Here is a 20,883-nt window from a genome sequence, read left to right on the forward strand (position 1 = left end):
CTATCAATTGTGGTCAGCTTGCTTTGCCTTCTCAATAAACAGATTCCAACAGTGAATCTGTTTATTGCACAGGATGATGCAATAAACAGATTCACTGTGCACAGGATGATGTGGAGTGTTGCATTTCTCCCGCACTGCTTTCAACAGGTTGATAAAAAAAAAAAAAATCCCTCTGACCAGAGTGGTTTCTTTCATGTTAGCTGCCCCTACTTGTAGCTTTCAACAATCACTAACATTCTTGTTTCTAGAAAAGTTAGTGGCAAAAAGTCTGATTTGTGAAGTATTTGTCCATAGTTGTTAGTTGACAGTCTCCCAGCTGAGCTGTGAGTCTCTCCAGCCTCTCCAAAGTTACTATAGCTCATTTGGCTGTTTAATTGACTAAAGCTAATCTTGCCCAGCCTGGTAGCTGCTATGACATGTTAGGTTTTCAGTTTTGGTTGATGAATTGACCAGTGCCACTTTACCCCTGCTGTGTTCCTTATATCCTTCATTGCAGTTTTTATTTATTAATCAATTACACAGGTGGAATCTCTTCACTAATTAGAATAGGTCAATTTCAAAGACCATTGGATAAACAGTGTTGTACAGAAGTGTATCAGAGAGTAAAATATATGCATGTTGTATTGTTCAGATGCAAAATGAAAGATAACAGTTAAAGCGAAACCAATATATTTTTGTTTCCACTTCAAATTTACACATTAATATTATAACTTCAATAAAATAGACTGACCTTTGTCAGTGTATTGTGACAAAGGTCAATGGACATGGCGACTTTTGTTTGACTGAATGTTTTCTCATTTTTGAACGGTAAAGAATTTCACAGAGTACTACCAGGAGCATTTTCTTTTTTAAAATGCTGTGCTAATCGTAACATTTGCTCTCTGGGAATATTTTCTGAAATTCTAGAACAGCCTGTACAGTAGTACCACAGTTATTACCGTAATCCGCACGGTGGCGCTGGTGTGTTAAAAAGGGTCGTCAAAGATACTACCGACAAGATGAAACCTTCAATCATTATTTCTAAACAACTCTCAACTTCTTTTACCTGAAAATCCGTTTCCATTAACTCCGAATTTACAGCTGTTTATAAATAATGTAAAGACCAGATTAGTACAGTTAATTAAAAAGACTTTCCGGGTTTTCTTGAAAAATCATTTTAATTAACTTGCATATTAAACTTTTTGTAATAACTGAGTTCTAACACATGTATTTTTTCTTCTTTGTTTAAGTACAAATCTACATCTATCATAAAAGATAGGTATTAAAAAAAAAACTGTCGCGGAGATAAAATGAGGGTGCGCATAACGGGATTTTTGCCAAAGCGGAAGTAGATGGCAGAGCTCCTCTTGTCTCCTCTGATGTGCATCCTGAAACTCCTTGCTGGAGGAGACGCCAGGCCACCCCTGACAACAGAGCCGCCCCTATCTGCCGTTAGCAGCGAGTCGGCAGCCGTTAAACAGCACAGCCCTTTGTTTTAGTTGTAGCTGACCCCTCAGCCTCTCATTTAATTACCCGTGTTGCGTGTCTTTCACCATGGCGGCGAGCGCGAAACGAAAACAGGAGGAGAAACATCTGAAGATGCTGAGAGAAATGACGAGTTTGTCTCCCAATAGAAAGTGCTTTGACTGCGATCAGCGCGGCCCAACCTATGCCAACATGACTGTGGGTTCTTTCGTGTGTACCTCCTGCTCTGGCATCTTGTGAGTATTAAGTTGCAGACGTGAGCCACAGCTTTTGTGCGTATGATATGTAGAGTTTCAGATGACGGGCGAACCAAAGCTGTTAACGTAAGCTAACATTAGACATTTATTTCCAGATAGGTTATAGTGAGCGTGGGCTTTGCTGCTTGACATTGTCTGGTTGTGTTGTATTGGGCGGGGTGCATGAGTTGTCAGTGCCCCCACAATGGAACTGAAAGGGCGACCACCCTCGATGCTAGTTAACTTTAGCTTCCAGTGCTAGCCAGTGAACTTATCTTGCACTTGGAAGCTACAGATAAGCCTTTAGCCAGATGCTGCTACCAGTTGCTGTTAACGTTAGGAAGCCCCCCACTCCGACTAATGTTACTTAGTAACCATGTACTCTTTATAGAAAGAGCCACGCCAACACCAACACACCTTTTAGTTATTGATTTGAACGCCACTTTTTTTGGTTGTAAACTTGACACCTGGGCGTATCAATGTCATGTTATTTAGAGATGTGACCGATAACTGTTAGAGCAGTGGTTATGATGGCATCATGTATTTATGTAATACATTTCTCAACACTGAATTTGTCTCTGACAAGAATCACAACTTTGCTGTTCGATGTACCTTATACGAACTCCTGTCTGCAAAGTTGAAACATACTGACTAAACTAGTCGTTACAGTGGAGTACGGTGGGTTTTGTTTTCTATCACTTAACGGTCTTGTTCGGTTCTAAATCCAGGCTTCTGTAAACTTCAGATGTGAGATTAGTTAGAATGTCCTCTTCTTTCCCAGTTACAGATATGACGTCTTCACTCACTTGTTAGTAGTTTTAGTAACATGTCGTCATTTAGACAAGTATCTCTTTGCAGTATGGAAAACCAACAATATGCAGTAACGTAAACCTGTTGTCTGTGCTCCTCCTCCTTCTTTACTGTACTCCCAAAGAGCTTAGATGGCACTCATGTGTGTTGTTTTGTAAATATTTGTTAATATGAGCACATAATCTTAAATTTGACAGACATTCATTTTTTCGTGTAAGGACTTAAAAAATAAGTTCGACAAGGAATTTTCCATTTAATTTGTTGCTGAAATTTTAGGTTGTATTTGGATGTTTTTTTAAAATTTATTTTTGGCATTGCAAAAAATATCTTTTGGCTTACAGTACAGGTGGGGTGTGGTTCTGTAATTAACAATACAACCTACTGTATGTTGATTTCAATCTGAAGAAAGAGTTCAATATCTTTGACACTTATCTCATGTTAACTGTTCACGAATTATTTCCTGTGTGTCTGAGATGCTCGTCAAACTGGTTGTAATTGTAGGCGCAGGAAGTGGTGTGGCCCCACGCTGCTGCTACATCAGCAGCATGTGATGCGTGTATGCAACAGGAAGTGGCTGGGACGGCAGGTCACTGTCTGTCTCTCCTGTTTTTTTAATTATTTGGAGTGACAAATCACTTCCAGGAGAACGCCCTGCGATCAGGTTGAGACTGAAACTGATTAAAACTATTTAATAAAAAAATTTTCCTATGCATTTCTGCATAAAATAAATTAAAATTCATAAGCAATTTTGATCAGTAACTGAATTATTTTATTTTATTGTTTTCACTTTGAGCTCCTCAGTATAATGTATGATCAGTGATGTAGCATTATGAAGGAGTAGGATGTACTTTGCACTTGCAATGTGAGATATGAAAAGTTTTACTTACCAAATCATACAAGCAGCATTCGGTTCCAAACTTTGGACAGACTGTGCAAATGACACACATCACACAGACACTTCCTGTATGTTCAGTTGTCTTATATTTTTTCCAGGAGTTTTAGTCCAAGTCAGATAAGTGACCAACTGCAGGATACATCAGGAAGCGACGGGGAGAGGTTGTCATTGGTGAGGTAATAGGGCAGACGAACACCTGGGTTGTCAGCCGAGCAGCAAAGTAGATGTGACCACGATGGTTCACGGAAACATTCCATCCCTTGAAATGAGTTTCAGACATCACCTCGGCTGATGTGGTGTGGCTGTGGCTAGATCTTTCTGAGCTTAGTTAGCTAGTTGTGATATGAGAGAAGTGCAGTCGAACAAATGATTTACAAATTTGCGAATGTGCAGAGTTTAGTGTTAGAACAAAGGCACCAAAGATTTTAGCTGTAAAAGCTGCACTGCCATAAAATACCCAACAGTTACCTGGCAACCATCGGCTGCTCTAAGCACATTTAATGCTCACAATATGTGGTGTAAGTAGGAGATTGATCAGGTTAAACGCTGATCTTGTATTTCTCATTATAGTGAGCACACCAGGACCAATCGGCTCCAAAAAGAGACTACACCCAACAGAGAAAACTAATTTTGCTATACTATGTTCTGTAATCCCTGATCAAAAAAAAAGAAGAACTTGTGACAGAATGTCTTTTCATTTATATAACAAGGAGTTTATTAGAAGTTATTAATGAAAAAAGAGCCTTGTTTACTTCATGTATCATTAAAAGCCATTTCATATATCAGTGGTTAGAATGAAAGTTTAATATAAATAAAACAATCCTGAGTAGAAATGCTTTTACAATTTTGCAAAACATTTTATTTAAAAAGACACATTTACTACAGATAGAATCCCAGCAGATGCGTAAAAGAAAATATCTGATTTATTTTCTAATGATTTCTTTTAATTTTCGTTTCTTTTTCTGGACAATTTAATGGTTGCGACTTCTTTAGGGGTGATGGCCAGAACGCAAACACTTTTTCCTCTTTCAGTTGTGGTTATTTAATGGGTGGTGTTGGAATCTGCTATGTAAACACATTCCTGGCGAAGGTGGGGACCTTCCCAGGAGGAACACCGCTCACAATGTCTCTTTCTGGTAAATAGCTGCTGGCAGGAAGGAACCCCACTCGGTCTGCTTGTCTTGAGTAAGCAGGGATACAAAAGCGACAAGTCGGCATTAAGGAGGGCCAAGTGTCAAACATGACTAGTATAATAAATACCTGCCAGGCACTATTTAAATTACAAACGCGTTTCATCTTTTTGTGATGTTCAAGCAAAGCGTAAGTAACGACTATGTAAACAATTAAGCTTGAGTGTAAGAGCTTTTTTTTTTTTTTTTTAACTACAGGTTGGGTATTACATATTTTCTGTTCGGGAGTTATTTTAGGCTTCATGCAAGCCCTTCCACTCTTCTGAGACTTAGTTTTGCCAGTTCCTCTCACCCTGAAGCTGTTTCCGTATGCAAATGAGTTGAGTTCTCTGGCTCAGCTATTCGCTGTACAGTAGAGACAAGGTCATAATTATTTCACTGTGCAATATGTGATAGCACTTTAGCACACAGTGTGCGTGCCGCTCTGTTTACATGTAGGGAAACCGAGTGGACTTCTGCTTGTTTGGAAATGTGGACCAGTCTTTGCTGATGTCTGCAGAATTGTGATGGTAGAATCAGTGGCATCCTGTACTTCTCTGTACTTCTGCATTTTTTAGAAGCCACTGCCGGTTGTGCGATAGCGCATGTTTGGTTAAGGAAGGCTTTTTACCCTGTGTCACAGCATAGATGGAATCCGGACTGATACAGATGCATTGTATCTTTCAGTTGGCTCACACAAAAATAAACAACAGCTATGACAACAAATGTAAGCAAAGGATGTTTTCCTTTTTCAGAGAACAAAATTAGCAAGCAAAACCACAGCAGATAAGATAATGTAACCTGAATTGGACCCCTCAGCGGGATCGCAGTGGGCAGAAATGTTCACATCATATTTCACCCTTTGAGGCAATGGGACTTTTTCTGTTTCTGACCTAGTTTCATCTTGATTCGAATAGGATCTTATCGTTTACCTTCCTCAGGCGCTCAAGGTGTCGCGTAAGGAGAAGTACACACTTTTCTCCCTATTTTTGAAGAGATTTTTAAAAAAATAAAACGAGTCAAAATGTGTTTATTATGACTCATTTTCAAAGTCGAAAACAAGATAAGAAGAAAACTGACATTTCGAAAGTTTTTTTTTTTTTTTTTCCCCCGATTCAATTAGTCTTTGGTTTGGTGGTTTAGTCAACTTTTTATTTAGATTTAGTATATATATTTTTGTCATTCATTCTCTTATCTGTTTTCATACGAAGTCTCAGTAAGACATAACTGAACAAAAGCTGAGAATGTGCTGGAAATCTCTCTCCCTTTCTTGTGTTGTTTTGTATACAGTATAACCTGAGGTTCATATCACAAGTACATTTTCTTTGTCCAAGCTGCCTGTTATCTCTGTTTCGTGTTACTGAGTAATAGTGAGTCAAGCTGACTGAACGTGAAAAGAATGAGAGAGATGAAAAGTTCTGAGAAAGTTAATGCCTGTCAATAATTTAGCAACCTTGGTCTAGTGTTTCACTCCAGGTTTGGCTTGGCTTTGTGCATAACACAGTGTGACAGCGTAACCGTGAAACTTAAGATTCTTTTTCCTAGACATCTGTGACAATTTTTTAATTTTAAATTTTTTTGTTTTCTCACTTAAAAAGTCCAAAGTATCAGTTGTTTGTATCTACATCTAAAACAAGGATTAATTTAATATTGACAACTGATTGTCGGCCATTAATATAATTTTCAGTTTGAACAATTTCGACTGTCTCGCGTATAAAACACTGCTTGGAATCAAAACACAGACAACTCCTCAGAATGGAAGTTACAAAAGGCAAGAGCAAAAATAGTACAATTGTGTTTATTTATTTTAATTTTAGAAAAAATGAGTAAAAATCTAAACCTTTAATTCAAACTGTGACGCATCATAGAGATGCACGCAAATGTCCACAATTGGGAAATTTCAGAATTTTCTACTATAACATCCAGAGTGTAGTTAGATATCTGGATTACTGAAATCTTGAGATTCCATCTTAGTGCATTTAATGACTCTATTATGTAAGTGCCATGGGATTAATATCTTTTTACCATATTCAAAAGTTGACCTGTTTTGAGTTTCACTTTCAGTGAAAGACTCATTAAGGTAATATAGCTCATCTAATATTGACTTTTCCCCCAATCTTACATGCAGACCCTACATGCAGACTTCTGTGTCCCTTCATTCATATTGTCGTGTGCACACATTAAATAGCTTTGCTCTGTTTATTTTCTTTAATTTGTAAAAAAAAAAAAACACCTCATTTTATTTGTTTGCAGGTTCCGATGTCTGTGCCCTTAAGTCACAGTTAATGTTTTGCCTGTCTAAGTAAATGTTCTGTGATCAGCTTCAAAGACAAACAGCAATGACCTTACAGCCATATTAGTCAGGTTTAACTCAAAACAATAACCCTGCCGGCTGACGACCCTTTAGTCTAACTGTTAGAAGCTGAGCTGTGACCTTCTGAACGAGGTTTGCGTGAGATAACGGATGTCACTCCTTGATAGTTTCCATATTAGGGGATATTACTCATCGCTCGGTTGCACTGACAACCTGAGTTCAGTCAGTGCAAGTTCAGGAAATGTTTCACCCGTTTCCTTTGTTTTCTTCTTCCTTTTTTGTCTGTGTGCCATGATTCATTTGTCGCTTTTGTCTTTTCTTGCACTTGTAATCGACTCGGTTACACAAGCAACCTGCCGGCTTGTAGCTAATTAAACGACCCCATCCAAAGAAGGGAGGGGGGGGTTAGAGTGCATTAAGATGATGGTTTCGCTTGCCGTGACATGACATCAAATTGACCCCAGTTTAATTTCTCTGCCCACAGACGAGGACTGAACCCACCCCATAGAGTTAAGTCTATCTCCATGACAACATTCACGCAACAGGAAATCGAGTTCCTACAGAAACATGGCAATGAGGTAAGCCTGGTGGACTTCTGCTCTGCTGCATAAAACTTTAAATTACTCTTAAAGGCCTTGTTTCTTTCTGGTTTTACTTGATTTACAGGTGGAGATCACAATATGTAAATTTTTTTTATGTATTAGCAAATGGTCTCTGTGTTTTATAAACAAACTGTAGTCCAAAGTACCATTTTTTTTTTTTTATTAACAAGTGCCATGGAGTTTCAGTATGAAAGGTATGTCATTCAAGTACTCGCCTATCTGCTCAAAACAGAGAAACCAAAGTCCATCATCACATTTGTGGTAAACGGAGTAGAAAATAGATCAGTGCCACCAGGGACGCAGTTTATTACAAGCTGGAGCAAAATCATCCAGGAGGCAGACATGCTGGAGACTCAAGGTTGGGACTGATGCTTTGTGTCCTTCAGCTGTAAATATTACTCCATCATGTTGCTTTTTTTTTCATTCCGTTTTTGCACATTTTGATCCAGAGAAAAAAGCTGATACAACAGCTAAGGTTCAAATACCATCAACTGTTGTATCTCGACCTTCGTGCTGTTTTGTCTTGTGCATCATGAATTTGGACATTCAGTTCTTGTTGGTTTTATCACCGTCACCACATGCCCATCTTGGTAAATTAGGATATCATTGAAAAACTGATTTATTTCACGTTTTCAGTCCAAGGGAACCTTTGTTAGAGAGTCATTCCAGACAGACTGGTGTAGCTGAAGTGGGTTTTTTTCTCTCCATTTGTTTGAATGTTTTTGTCTGACACTAGTTGAAAACTCAAAATTAAGTTTCTGCAAAAGTTTGAATATTATACCAATTAACAAGATTTCTAATACCAACTACCCCGATTGCAAAGTATGCGTGTGACATGTATCGTACACGTCTTCAGTTCTTTTTGCATGGATTTCTGCATTCATGCTGCGTTGCATCAAAGTGACCAGCCTGCAGCTCTGCTACAGTGTTAAGAAAACCCAGGTTGCTTTAACAGCGGTCTTCAGCTCATGTGCATTGTGAGGTCCGATGTCTCGTTTTTTTCTGGACCAGAGCTCTTTCTGTATGAGATTGTGTGTGAGGTTTAGGTTGGGTGAATTTGTGAAATCAAGCACAGTGACGTTCTGTGTGGGAAGGCCCTGCTGGAAAATGAAATCAGCATCTCCATAGTGCTTGTCAGCAGAAGGAAGCATGTAGTGCTCTAAAATTTCCTGCTCGACGGTTTTGCTGACTTTGGATTTTAGAACTGGACTAACAGCAGCTGATGAAATGGCTTACCAAATAATCATGGAGTCTGGAAACTTCACACTGACTTTGCTTCACAGGCTATTCAACAACGCTGCATTTATCTTTGTTTCTTTCGCTCCTTTTCCTTCCACTTAACTTTCCTCGAATAAGCACCGATGTAACAGCCAGACTTTTTTTAAAATTTTTTTACCAATAACAGTTTCTGGTTTACATTTATTATGGAGGGTATCATTAAATGTTTCCTAGACAACTATCAAGTCAGCATTTTTCTCCATAGGGTGTAGTATGACCACAACTTAACACTTGTGATACATAAATAGGGATAGTCTTCTAATTCCTTTTTGTTAAATTCAATACTAGACCTGTAAAATAGGTCTGTTAAAATACATAAGTTAGTTTTGGGTGGTTCAATGATTTTGGCATAATTTTTAATTAGCATTATTAGGTAAGTCCTGTTATTATTTTTCTGTCACTAGATAACTTCTTAACGGTTAAAAGTACATTAATATTGTATAGTGGAGTTTACAAAATAAATTTGTAAGCTGACACAACTTTCCTGCATTGATATGTTTCAGGTATGTAAACAGATCTGGCTCGGTCTTTATGACGACAGAACCTCATCAGTGCCAGACTTCAGAGAACCACAGAAAGTCAAGGAGTTCCTTCAAGAGAAATATGAGAAGAAGAGATGGTGAGTGAGCATCTCACGCTGGTGGTACATAGATCTGAATGAACAGATCTGAGAGCTGTGCTGACATGCAGCTTGTCTCTGAGCTTCCCTTATTTCTGGCCTGGAATGTCTCAAAGGGAGCTCATAGCACTCAGCCTCCAGCGAGCCACCAAACACTCCTCCTTTAGTGCACCGAATGTAGGTCGCTACAGACAAGCTGCTCTAAATATGCAATAGTGACTTCAAGTAGGTAGAGGATGAATTCAAATTAGACATTTTGTTCTTTAGCCCAGTCAACATTATTCTCATATTAGTGTTGTGGCTAACAGGACACGCTATCTAAAGCAAACAAGAGGTTTGCCAATTGTCATTGTTAATTTTCGATTTGAAAAGCAAAGTTAACGTTAAAATGAAGACTTATGCAGTTAAAGAGAAAAATAAGACGCACTAATAAAATGTGCTTTTTTTTCCCTTGATGTTTCATAGAGCGAACACACCTGATTATGAAAGAATTATTTTTAGCTCATCTTCAGATGTTTAGTCTCTGAAAGCCGACCAAAATGAGAGCAGTAGAGAAAGTGCTGCATGCCTCAGCATGCCCTTTTGGAACAAACATGCATTTTTTTGAATCAGACACTCAATCACATAGCAGTGACAGTGATTCACAGTTACAGATGTTATTTGTCCAATAATCACAGTTAATCTACTAACACATCTTTAAATAAACTTTTATATTGAAAAATTATTATTCTGCAGAATACTGTTGTCTTTATGTTTGAGCTAAAAGTTTCCATCGATTTAGATTTTTTATTTTTTTCTATTATTACAGTTTAGATATTTTAACATTAATGTGATGCATACATTATTTTCTTCCAAGGTATGTGCCTCCTGAGCAAGCCAAGGTTGTGGCATCGGTCCATGCTTCCATCTCTGGTTCTTCAAACAGCAGCACCAACAGCACCCCAGAGGTCAGACCGCTTAAATCACTGCTGGGGGATTCGGCCCCCAGTCTGCACCTGACTAAGAATACCCCACCAAATCAGGTGAATATTTCACACGCGTGGACAGTAGTGTGCCTGTAGTAGTGTAGTAGTGCCTGACGTAAACAAAATAAGACTTAAAAACAAAATTCACCCCCTATCCCCAAAAACAACAAAAACAGAAAACAGTTGTATCAAATCAAATTATCAAAGTAAACTGCAGCTCAAAAACTTATGTAAGTTTACCCTCAGTAATTAAGGCAAAACTGCACAAAAAATATTTGCATTGAAGTCCCAGAACCCTTTCAGTAGTCCGGTTTTGGCTTCACCTGGTTCAAATTCTGTTAAACAAAATTGAGCACCTTTCGCTATCCACTTATTAATTGGTTAATCCAAAAATTAATCAACAGATTATCGCTACACTTTATTGATGTTAAGTCAAGTCAAAGGAGTGGATCTTTTCACATGTTGATGTTAGAAGTATTTATTTTTTTAACCTGCAGATACATCCTTTGCTACAAATGATTAAGCATGCACTAAAGGAATGGTGTTTTTGCATTTCCAGCAATAAAATGTTTATTTACTTTAAAAAGTAATGGAATTATGCATCTATTAATGTATTTTAAATATTGTATAAAAAGGCCTAAGTGGGGGCTGCACAGTGGCGCAGTTGGTAGAGCTGTTGCCTTGCAGCAAGAAGGTTCTGGGTTCAATTCCCGGCCCCGGTCTTTCTGCATGGAGTTTGCATGTTCTCCCTGTGCATGCGTGGGTTTTCTCCGGGTACTCCGGTTTCCTCCCACAGTCCAAAAACATGACTGTCAGGTTAATTGGCCTCTCCAAATTACCCCTAGGTGTGAGTGTGTGTGTGCATGGTTGTTTGTCCTGTGTGTCTCTGTGTTGCCCTGTGACAGACTGGCGACCTGTCCAGGGTGAACCCCGCCCCTCACCCAGAACGTTAGCTGGAGATAGGCACCTGACCCCACCAGGGGACAAGGGTGTAAAGAAAATGGATGGATGTATGGAAAGCCTTAGTGGCAAAATGATAAACCACTTGGAATGTGATAATTTAAAAAAAATACTGATTGTCAAAATAATCGATTACTAAAATAGTCATTTGGTGCTGTCATAGCTACATGTCACAGAAAAATACTTAGCTTTTGTTTGACACCAGCACATTTGACTTGGTCTCTTGCTAGTTTACAAATGTTACACTTTCCAAGAACTTCGGAAGAACTTCGCCAAGAGCTTCAATGACAGATTTCTTACTTGCATGTTCAGTCTTCTGATTAGTTCCAGCAATTTCCAACAGCTGATGGGTGCGGCCATCTGGCTTGATTTTTTGCCTATAATTTGTGCATCCGACTTTCCTCACTCTACCTGCTCCTTCCTGTGATCTCCAAATTAGTCTCTACAAGAATTTAAATGATGTTTAAATTGCGCAGCCATTCCCAATTTTCAGCATTGTGCTCATGGCAAAAAACATTTATTTTTTTTCCCCCATTTGTGTTTCTTGTCTCCAACAGTCTCCAGTAGTGAGCCGTGGGCAACACCATCAACAGCAGTTCCATGAAAAAAAGTTTGACCTCCTCAGTGACTTGGGTGGAGACATCTTTGCAGCCCCGGCCAATGTGAACTCAGCCCCCGGCTCCGGCTTTGCTAACTTTGCACATTTCAACAGTCACACAAGTAAGAAACCAACTAATTACTGATTTATTTAATCAAAATGTTTCAGTAGTTGTTGGTAGCTAAAATATCTGATATATAAATGCACAGGAAAAAAATGCTATTATCTCAATTGTAGGACTGTCAAATTAATTTGTATATTTGGTACGCAGGTGAGTCCATGCCCACCAATAACTAGTAACATGACGTCAGTAGGAGAGCTCGTTTGCTTCTTTTTCGTGAATTACATTTTTTAGACTAATCTAACAAGCATCAGTGTGTTTTATTTTTCCCTCATGCTTGGACCAAAGTTTTTTTTTTTACGTAAAATGTTTCTAAAAAGCATTTCTCAGAACTACAGTTAGATGCTGTTCCTGCTGTCCTGCTACAAAAAGAGGAACCAGGTCTGATGGTATAAAACAATACCTTTTAAAAAGGTTCCTGCTGTTCAAAATCGTCTTTACTGCCTATTGTGGGACAGAGTGTACTTCTGGAAACTGCTGGGTTTTTCATGGTGCGATCACTGCTGCTTACAGACAGATAGACAGTGAAGATAGTGATTCATTTCGACAGCTTTATTTGAATAAGAAGAAAAAAGTGGCCTGGGAAACAGGTTGTCCAGCGAACAACGTCTCAATAAGTTACAATGTTCTTCAATAGACGTTTAAGTAATTTGAATGGAAACGTCAAATTAGTACAATATTGGCTCATTGCTGATTGCACATTATATCTGTAATGTTCATTAAAGCTAAACCCAAAATTCAGGTTTTCGGAAAATGTTAATTATTAGGAAAGAAAAATGAAATGTTGACCCACATAAAAGCTGTCCATGTACTGTATAGTATATGTCCTTGGTATTCGGTTATAATTTCGTTTGCATGAAGTCCGCAGACATGCTGCACGACATGGAGATGTTCGGTCAGTTGCTCTGCCAAGGTGTTCAGGAAGCCTTTAAAAGCATCTTCCAGCTCATCTGGACTGATGCTTCAGGTGTCTCCTATCCTCCTCCTGATGGTGCTCTGTACATTCTTTATGGGGTTCAGGTCGAGCACGTTTGCTGACCAATCAAGCACTGTGATACCATGGTCATTAAACCAGACATAGGCACTTTTAGTAGTTTGGGTAGGTGCCAGGAACTGCTGGATAATGAAATCTGAGTCTGTATAAAGCCTCTCAGAAGTGGGAAGTGCGAGGTGTTCTGAAATTTCCCGGTAGCAGCTGTGCTGACTTTGGACTTGAGGAAGCTCAAGTCCCAAATCACCTCCGACAGTGGAAACTTCTCTCTGAACTTTAAAGCTACTTGGATTCTCCTGCCTCTTGGCAGCTAAAGCCCTTCGAGAGTCAAATGTTTCTTCAGCAGCTGCAGTGACGTCCACAAATCTTCTCATGGAAATCATTGGCACAAATATACACATTGATTAATTCATAATGCATGTAGAATCACTGGAAAAGGTCCATTGTCTGTATTTCATAAATTTCCATTGCAGTCGTGACGTGTTGTTTCTAAGTTCGTTCATCCACACTTCCCTACTCACTTTTATTTCTTTTTTTCTTTTTTTTTCTTTGTTGCTCGCTCATCTGTTCATCTGAATATCACGTCATCAGCACCTGCAGCAGCACAGAATGTCAGCGCAGGGGCAGGATTTGCAAATTTTGATGCGTTTGGGAACACCCCGGCACCACAGGCGTCATTTCAGCCACCAAATACAGGTAGAGCAAGCTCATGTCCACACTAAAAACTAAACAGTTGGGATTGTTTCTCAATGGCAAACACACTAAATAGAAATAAGCTGTTTACCAGTCACACATTGTGAGGCATGTTCTGTGTGAAATTCTTATTTCTGTTCACTTTGGCTGACCTAACATATATTCAGCTCACCAAGCCTTCTGATCAGTCAGTTCTGTAAAACTTCTGCATACAAAATAAAATAACTGCATGCTTTCCAAGAGTGTGTGTGAAGGAACCTTTTTTTCTCATTCACACACTCAAAGAAAAACCTGCTACAGGAAGCTAATATGTGCTGCGTTGCCCCCTACTGGACACATTGATTATCTGTCTCTGTGTGAGTTGGTCTCTGTCATTTCTGTGAAACTTCTTACATTTTTCTTTTCTTTTTTTTTGCATCATTGTCTTTGTCACAAATGGTGAACGACTGTCTGTCCATCTTGTAGTACTCATGCATTTATGTCAACACTATCATTTTCACCGCTTTCTTTGGTTGTGTAATTTCTGTTCTGTCATCTTTTGCTGTTTCTTGCTCCATTTTCCCTCCTTTGATTTCTGTCTGCCAGCGTTCGCTGTGCTCTCATCCAGCCGCAGTGTGGGTGAGTTTACCGCTGCTCTGCCTCTCCAGAGTTCACACAGTAAGTCTCTTTGGGCTTGCCCCGACAACAGCTCTATCATCTCTGATGTGTTGTCCTCCTGACTTTCCTTTTTTTTTTTTTTCTCAACGTAACTTGTGGCCCGTGTTGCTGCTTTTTTGTTTGGTTGTTGGAAATCTAGGATATCTAGAGTTTGAGCATAAAATGGTAACAAAACTGCGAGAGATAGAGTTTGAAACCTCCGAATTAGCTGAACAGTGTCTGGTTAGTTCATGCTGGTGAATGCAAACGACAATAATTGTACAAGTGTTTTCTATTGATACATTGGCATTACTTTATAAAAAAAAAAAAAGTTGGTGTTTTTCAAAAACTCTTAGTACCTTGTTATTGATTTTACAAAAAAATAATTTAACCTGATGTATTTGCTATTTTGGGTTCCTATGGATTTTGTAACAAGCTCTTGAAATCTTCTTGTACGCCGTCCCGTTGGGTTCCATTGCTGTTCGAAAGTTTTAATACCAACTACTTTGTCTAAAACGTTCACTGGAACATGAAGTCAGAAAAACACACAAGCTAAATAAGCTGAGCATGATCTCTCAGGTTTGATGGTGAAGGTATTTCTGGTCAAGTTTACTTTTTAAAAACCAATACAAACATAAACATTCCCCCAAACATAATGCTGCGTGTGAATACATTCACACGCAATCTGTGAATGTATTCACAATGTGTGAATACGCTGAAAAACTATGAGATCCAACAATTTGCAGTTTATTTACGGTTTTGACCAATCGGATCATTGGCGCACAGAGTACCGTTTTGTTACGGTTTCAGTGCATTAAATGAAGAGAAGGGAATGGTTACTGGCAAAAGGTTTAGGGTTAACAATGTATCTTCTAATGCCGGTTGAAAGGAAAAAGCATCTTTGTTGATATTAAGTTGTACCAGTATTTCCCTTTGTTCAATTTAATGTCCTTAAAAAAAAATAACATTTTTTTTTCTGTCACAACATTGAGGCATTTGTCAAGTTCATTCCGTCCTATGCCACAATTCTTAAATTACATTTCTTTTTTAATTTTCCCCGTACCTGAGAGCTAAAATGCAGGTGCCATGTCTGACAGAGCCTCAAAATCCTTCCACACATTATCTTTGCATTAACCTCTGAAGCTGCCGAGCTTCAGAGGTTAAAGTTATTGTGGGCAAACATTGCCCACTTTCTTTCAAGTGTTGCTGGTCTCCCGTCCTCAGCATGGCTCAATCCACACTGTACCCTCAACACACACACGCACACTTCTCCCCCCCTACCGCTCTGTTCTGATCTTTTGTCTCAAAAAATTTCCAATCAAGACTTTCCTTATGACCTTTTAATTTCTCTCTTCCATGCAGGTAGCGCCTCAGGGGGACTAGCAAATGCCAATTTTGCAAATTTTGACAACTTCCCCAAATCGTGTAGTGCTGACTTTGGATCCTTCAGTTCCTCCTCCCAGAGTAACTCCACGAGAGCTGACAAAGACGTTGTACAGAGTACTAACGTTCTCGTCGATAGATATGCAGCCCTGGCTGACCTGGATAACGTGTTTAGCTCTGCCAAAACAGAGGAAGGTAAACCTTTATGGCCCAGCCTGTTTTGTAGATTCTAGCTGCCAGGACAACAGGATCATATAAAAAGCAATAAAGAATTTGCTCATGCTCTCAAGGATTGAACCCCCTGAGGATTTCTTTCTTGTCCAGGCCGGGTCATGCACAGACGCTTTAAAACAAGGGCAGCTTCTTTATATTGTTGTACCGACTTTGACATGTTCAAGGAAACATTGAAATTTGATCATTGTTTTCTTGTAAATCAATGATCAGTTTCATTTACAGCATGTTTGTTTTTCATCCATAAGCATTATTCTGCTCTTAGTGGCACTGAAGCAACCTAGATAAAGAGCACATGCTGCTGCTTTCTGTCCTCACTCTAAAAAGTACCGTCTGTTTGAACGATTTATTGACACGATCGAATTCTGGCATTAAAGCATCTCCGAGTTGGTTCAGGCTGATTTAATTTTAGCTCATTTTCTTTTAAATATTTTCTTTTTTTTTTTTGCCAATAACTGACTATTGTTCCCCATTTTTAATAGGTTAAATATGGCAGCTCTTGGGACCTTTTGGTTTTGTGTCTTTCAGAGTTGACAAACTTTTTTTTTTTTTTTTTTTTTTTTCCCCTGCGAGGTAAATTGAACCATGCTCTTTTCTCATGTGCTTCTCTTTCAGGGGGTGGTATTGCTGGAGGCGTGAGCTCTGCTGCTGCTGCTGCAGCCTCAGCAGGAGTTGCCGGTTTGCCTCAGAAGCAGTCAGCAGGCATTGCTGCGGGCGACCGTTATGCTGCTCTAGCGGAGCTCGATACTGTCTTCAGCTCCTCAGCACCCGCCACCAGTGTTTACAACACCTCTAGCACTTCCCAAGGGTAGGATCCAGCACCAACCGCTCACACATCTGAGAAGGGCACTGGTTGATATATATATATATTTTTTTAATGTGCAACTATCTTGATGTTTTTAGGTTTTTTTTGTTTGTGTGCATTTGTGTTTTTATTTATGCATATTGTCTATAAAGAAGTTTTTATGTTTAATGGCTATTATAGATTAGGTTTTTATCTGATCCGGATTAAACAAATTCAGTGTATCAGCTGATTATGAATCATACCAGTTGGATATTTAATAGATCTGAATAATATGCAGTTAGTGTATTAGAGATGCAGCAGTCTATTAAAAATTAGATTTATGCAATCTTTAGTAAATGCACTTCTTTCTTACACAAGGCTCTTGTTTGGCCGTTATTGCAGTAATGTCTTTGGCTCAGAGACGGTTGCCTCAGCACAAGCACAGCAAGCGATGCCCGGTATGCCTCAGGGTTTTGGAGGTAAGTGAATTTGTTTTTCCTTATGTATATAATTACATATTAAAATATGGATCATAAATTGCAAGCTCAAATTGCTGATACCACAAACATTATTCAAAAGCAGTTCTTGACTACATGGCTGTTCAAGTGAACCTATTCCTTTGCAGACAAAACCTATTTTTCTGTATTTCCTTCATAGTCCATAAGATCGTTATAGAAAATCTCTGTTTGACATGGATTGGTCCGGTTTAGGTCTCAGTAATCGAAGTGTTTTCTGTTTTGTCCCAGAGACGATGAAATATAGTTCAGATTCCATGAAAAGAGTAATAAAAGCCCTTTGACCAGTGGGTGGTCAAAATTTATATTTATATTTTGACCACCCACTGATGGAATGCCACCCTGAGCGGTGAGCCATTATATTAAGTTGTCAGTAGTAGTTGACAACTTAATATAAGACTCTTTCTTATGTATTATAAGAGTCTTTTATTACTTGGATGTCTCATTTTGTAAATTGTCATTTTGATGTTTGTGAATATGCTGCCGGGCTTTTTTTTATGTAAAACCACAGTTTGGAGCTCTATTATCCACTTACTTTATTTGAAGCCTTTTATGTCCTATAATTCATCGGAACATTACTGTTTTATTAAGATGTTTGTTCCAATATTGGAATTCTTTGGAAGCCAGTTTTTCACATGCTTGCTCTTTTCTTCTTCTTTTCTTTTACCTTCATCTCACATGCTGTGACTTGACGTTTTCCTCCAGCAGCACCATCAACCAACCCGTTTGTAGCTGCTGGTGTCGCCCCTGCAGCAGCTCCCACCAACCCATTTCAATGCAACGGCAGAGCGGCGAATATGGCAGCTGCAGCAGCGGGTCTGTTCTTGTGCTTTTTATCTGTGATTTCTGCTTCTCGCCGTGTGTAGCTGTGGGGGGAAAACAGCTAGTGAATTATTCAGCAAGTCTGCTGAAGACTCATTTAGCAGTTAGAGCAGATGGGAATATTCTGAACTGAATGAAAAAGTAAGGAGACAGTTACACTAGTGTTTGCATTCTCTGCATACAGGATAAAGCGATCTGTAAAATCCAGAATTTGAGATTTACTGATTATTTTTTATCATGCTGGACAGGCTTGATGAGTGCCCTTCATTGGCAGGGTTTTACCCCCACCTTTGGTAGGTCGCTATGAGGTGTTTGCTTACCTTTCTACTTGTGTGCTGTGAACTGACAGTGACTAATATTTCTTGCCATTTCTTAATTCGCTGAAGAAGCAAGAGTTGCATTTTTTATTTATTTTTTTAAAGCCTTCTGCTGTGGCAAATATTTTTTTCTTGCAAATATTTTTTTTTTCTTGTTGGGTGCAGTTGTTTGTTTTTAAACTCTAGTTTCACCTGGTGAAATGTTCACTTCATTTTCATCCTGAATTATTTTCTTGTTTCTATTTAATTGCTAATATTAGCTAAAAAAAAAAAAGACAATCATTAAGTTAGCTATATTTTGATTAAGCACTAAGCTATTTGGTGTGACATGACAGGAGTGCTGAACAAGTGTAGCTTCATCATGATAGAAATGTGATCTCTAACAACTCTTCAGATTATTAAAGACAACAGAGATGTATTTGCTTTGATTTCTTGAAATAGTTTGTGTTTGTCACCAGAGGAGATTAATTAGCTATAGTCACCATACAGGAGACCTGCCAGTGCATTTTGCATCATCCGTTTGAGTTTGCTTGCTGCTGGAACGACTAGAAGAGAATCGCATTAGTTGGGATGAAAGTTAACTGTGGATTTACTAGGTGACCTACAGGGACCTGGCAGGTGATTCTTGGTCCAGTGTAGGTCATCTGCACGGATCTAGTACTTAAATGTGTTGTTCCTAAATACTTGGTTAGTTTTATGGAAGAATCAGTCCTATTTATTGCTGTATTGCAGGAATGTGGTGCTCTAACTTCCATCTATACAATGAGATGATATTGATGTTGATTGCAGGTGGTAATTTAGCAAAGAAGCAGACCCAAGAAGGGAATGTATTTTATAAAAACAAGAGGCCTTGCAGCTCCCCTCTGCGTCTCAGCTCTTTTAACTTTTAACAGGTAATATTTAAAATATCCGATGCGTGAAACACACATTTTTAGAGCTTACAGATGTTTGAAATCCACTTTTAAAGCTTCACCAGTCAAATCAGTTTAGAACTGAGGACTCTGTTAAAGCTCAGCCTGCTGTCGTGATCTCGCAGAGATAATATAAGAATATAAATAGTGTAATAATTACCAAATGTGGAAAAACTGATGCACTGACTACAGTAGTTGAATGAAGAATGTTGCTGGGAGCCAAATCCAATGGCCATAGCTGCAAATCAAATGCTTTTAAAAACTTACCCTCAGAGCAGCAAATGACTAAAATGTTGCACACCGATTTAGATTTTAGAAAGTAAATTGTGGCTAGAGGAGGAGTGAGTCTTTTGAATGCAGAGAGCAGTTTCAGAGTTTCTTACTGGCATTCATTGCATCATTGTAAAAGCAGTTTTGGCAGATCTGATACGGGATTTGAAGTAGGGCTAGAGGAAGCGATGACCCATGAGAGCACCAGGATTGCTGGGTTTGATCAATTTTTTTTCTTAGCAGTTCAAAGATTGCAACACTTTCTGAGGCAATTGTCAAGAGCTAGCTGAGACATAGCAGCCTGCATTTTGATATCGGTTCAGAAAGGCTTTAGATGTCTGATTGATTTTAGTGTCACGAAGTCTGTGAGATGGATATTGAGGGTAGCATTGAGTTCTTTATTTTCAGTGACTTTTAGGTGACAGCTAAATCTGTCTGATGACTTATCCACAGCCGAGAACCAAATATGACCGAAAATCTCTTTAGGACATCGTAAAGATGACAGGGGACAGATAATGTAATCACAAGCTGACAGATTTTGAGAGTAAACATTTTTTATGCGTACCGTTTGCGCATTGTTGTAGCTCATGAGCATGCTCGCGTGTCCTAAAAATAAATCTAGCATGAAGCAGAAAACGTTTGTATTAACCTTTTAAACCCCCTTTGGGTCTTCTGCCCTGCTGCTTTCTGCTGCGTAGCAGCACCTTTTGGCACAGGCTCCATGAGTATGCCGTCAGGATTTGGAAATGCTGCCGCCTACAATCTCCCTACCAGCTTCAGTGGAACATTCCAGCAACCCTTTCCTGGCCAGCCCCCCTTCACCCAGCCTCCAGTGTTTCCTCAACAACCCAACGGTGTGTGTTTGTAATTCACATGTCCAGTCTTTGTTACGTTACATCTAAATTGCTTCAATTTGACTAAAATGTTCTTAGCTTTATTGTATCTGTTGTGTATATGGGGTTGTCTTGTATATCAACAGTAGTGTCGTTGTCTATCAGGTGGGGGATTCCCAGTCTTTGGCCAGACGAAACCTGTTATGACTCCTTTTGGACAGCCAGTGGCAGCCCCCATGGTCCCTAACAACCCCTTTCTGGTTAGTACAGCAAGATCACTTTTGGTAGATAAAAATTCTTGTGTCATATTTATTTATTTATTTTTTAAATGAGTAATGCACATTAATAAGCGTGGCTACATCTTATAAATGTGCCAGATATAGCCTGATAGGTATTTTCCTAGAACCTACATAAAAGAACCACAGACAACGTATATGAATTTTATGACAAACTTTGCAAAGGAGAA

General features: G+C 39.0%; 1 protein-coding gene across 13 annotated transcripts in view; it reads left to right on the top strand.

The window, feature by feature from the left end:
• Positions 1-1,341: 1,341 nt before the first annotated feature.
• Positions 1,342-20,883, top strand: part of agfg1a (ArfGAP with FG repeats 1a) — a 25,549-nt gene continuing 6,007 nt past the window's right edge. The window contains exons 1-14 of one of the 13 annotated variants that reach the window (XM_008425380.2): positions 1,345-1,700; positions 7,373-7,466; positions 9,272-9,387; positions 10,244-10,409; positions 11,870-12,032; positions 13,614-13,718; positions 14,301-14,372; positions 15,714-15,929; positions 16,581-16,773; positions 17,152-17,228; positions 17,970-18,080; positions 18,335-18,379; positions 20,283-20,438; positions 20,583-20,677. In XM_008425380.2, the coding sequence (XP_008423602.1) occupies positions 1,534-1,700; positions 7,373-7,466; positions 9,272-9,387; positions 10,244-10,409; positions 11,870-12,032; positions 13,614-13,718; positions 14,301-14,372; positions 15,714-15,929; positions 16,581-16,773; positions 17,152-17,228; positions 17,970-18,080; positions 18,335-18,379; positions 20,283-20,438; positions 20,583-20,677 (1,776 nt within the window). In that variant the 5' untranslated portion in view covers positions 1,345-1,533. Of the gene's footprint in view, positions 1,701-7,372; positions 7,467-9,271; positions 9,388-10,243; positions 10,410-11,869; positions 12,033-13,613; positions 13,719-14,300; positions 14,373-15,713; positions 15,930-16,580; positions 16,774-17,151; positions 17,229-17,969; positions 18,081-18,334; positions 18,380-19,192; positions 19,297-20,282; positions 20,439-20,582; positions 20,678-20,883 lie in introns of those variants that run through there. The other 12 variants (XM_008425382.2, XM_008425381.2, XM_008425387.2 and 9 more) reach the window with 12 other exon arrangements.

This window comes from Poecilia reticulata, linkage group LG13 (assembly GCF_000633615.1).
Source record: "Poecilia reticulata strain Guanapo linkage group LG13, Guppy_female_1.0+MT, whole genome shotgun sequence".
Taxonomy (NCBI): Eukaryota; Metazoa; Chordata; class Actinopteri; order Cyprinodontiformes; family Poeciliidae; genus Poecilia; species Poecilia reticulata.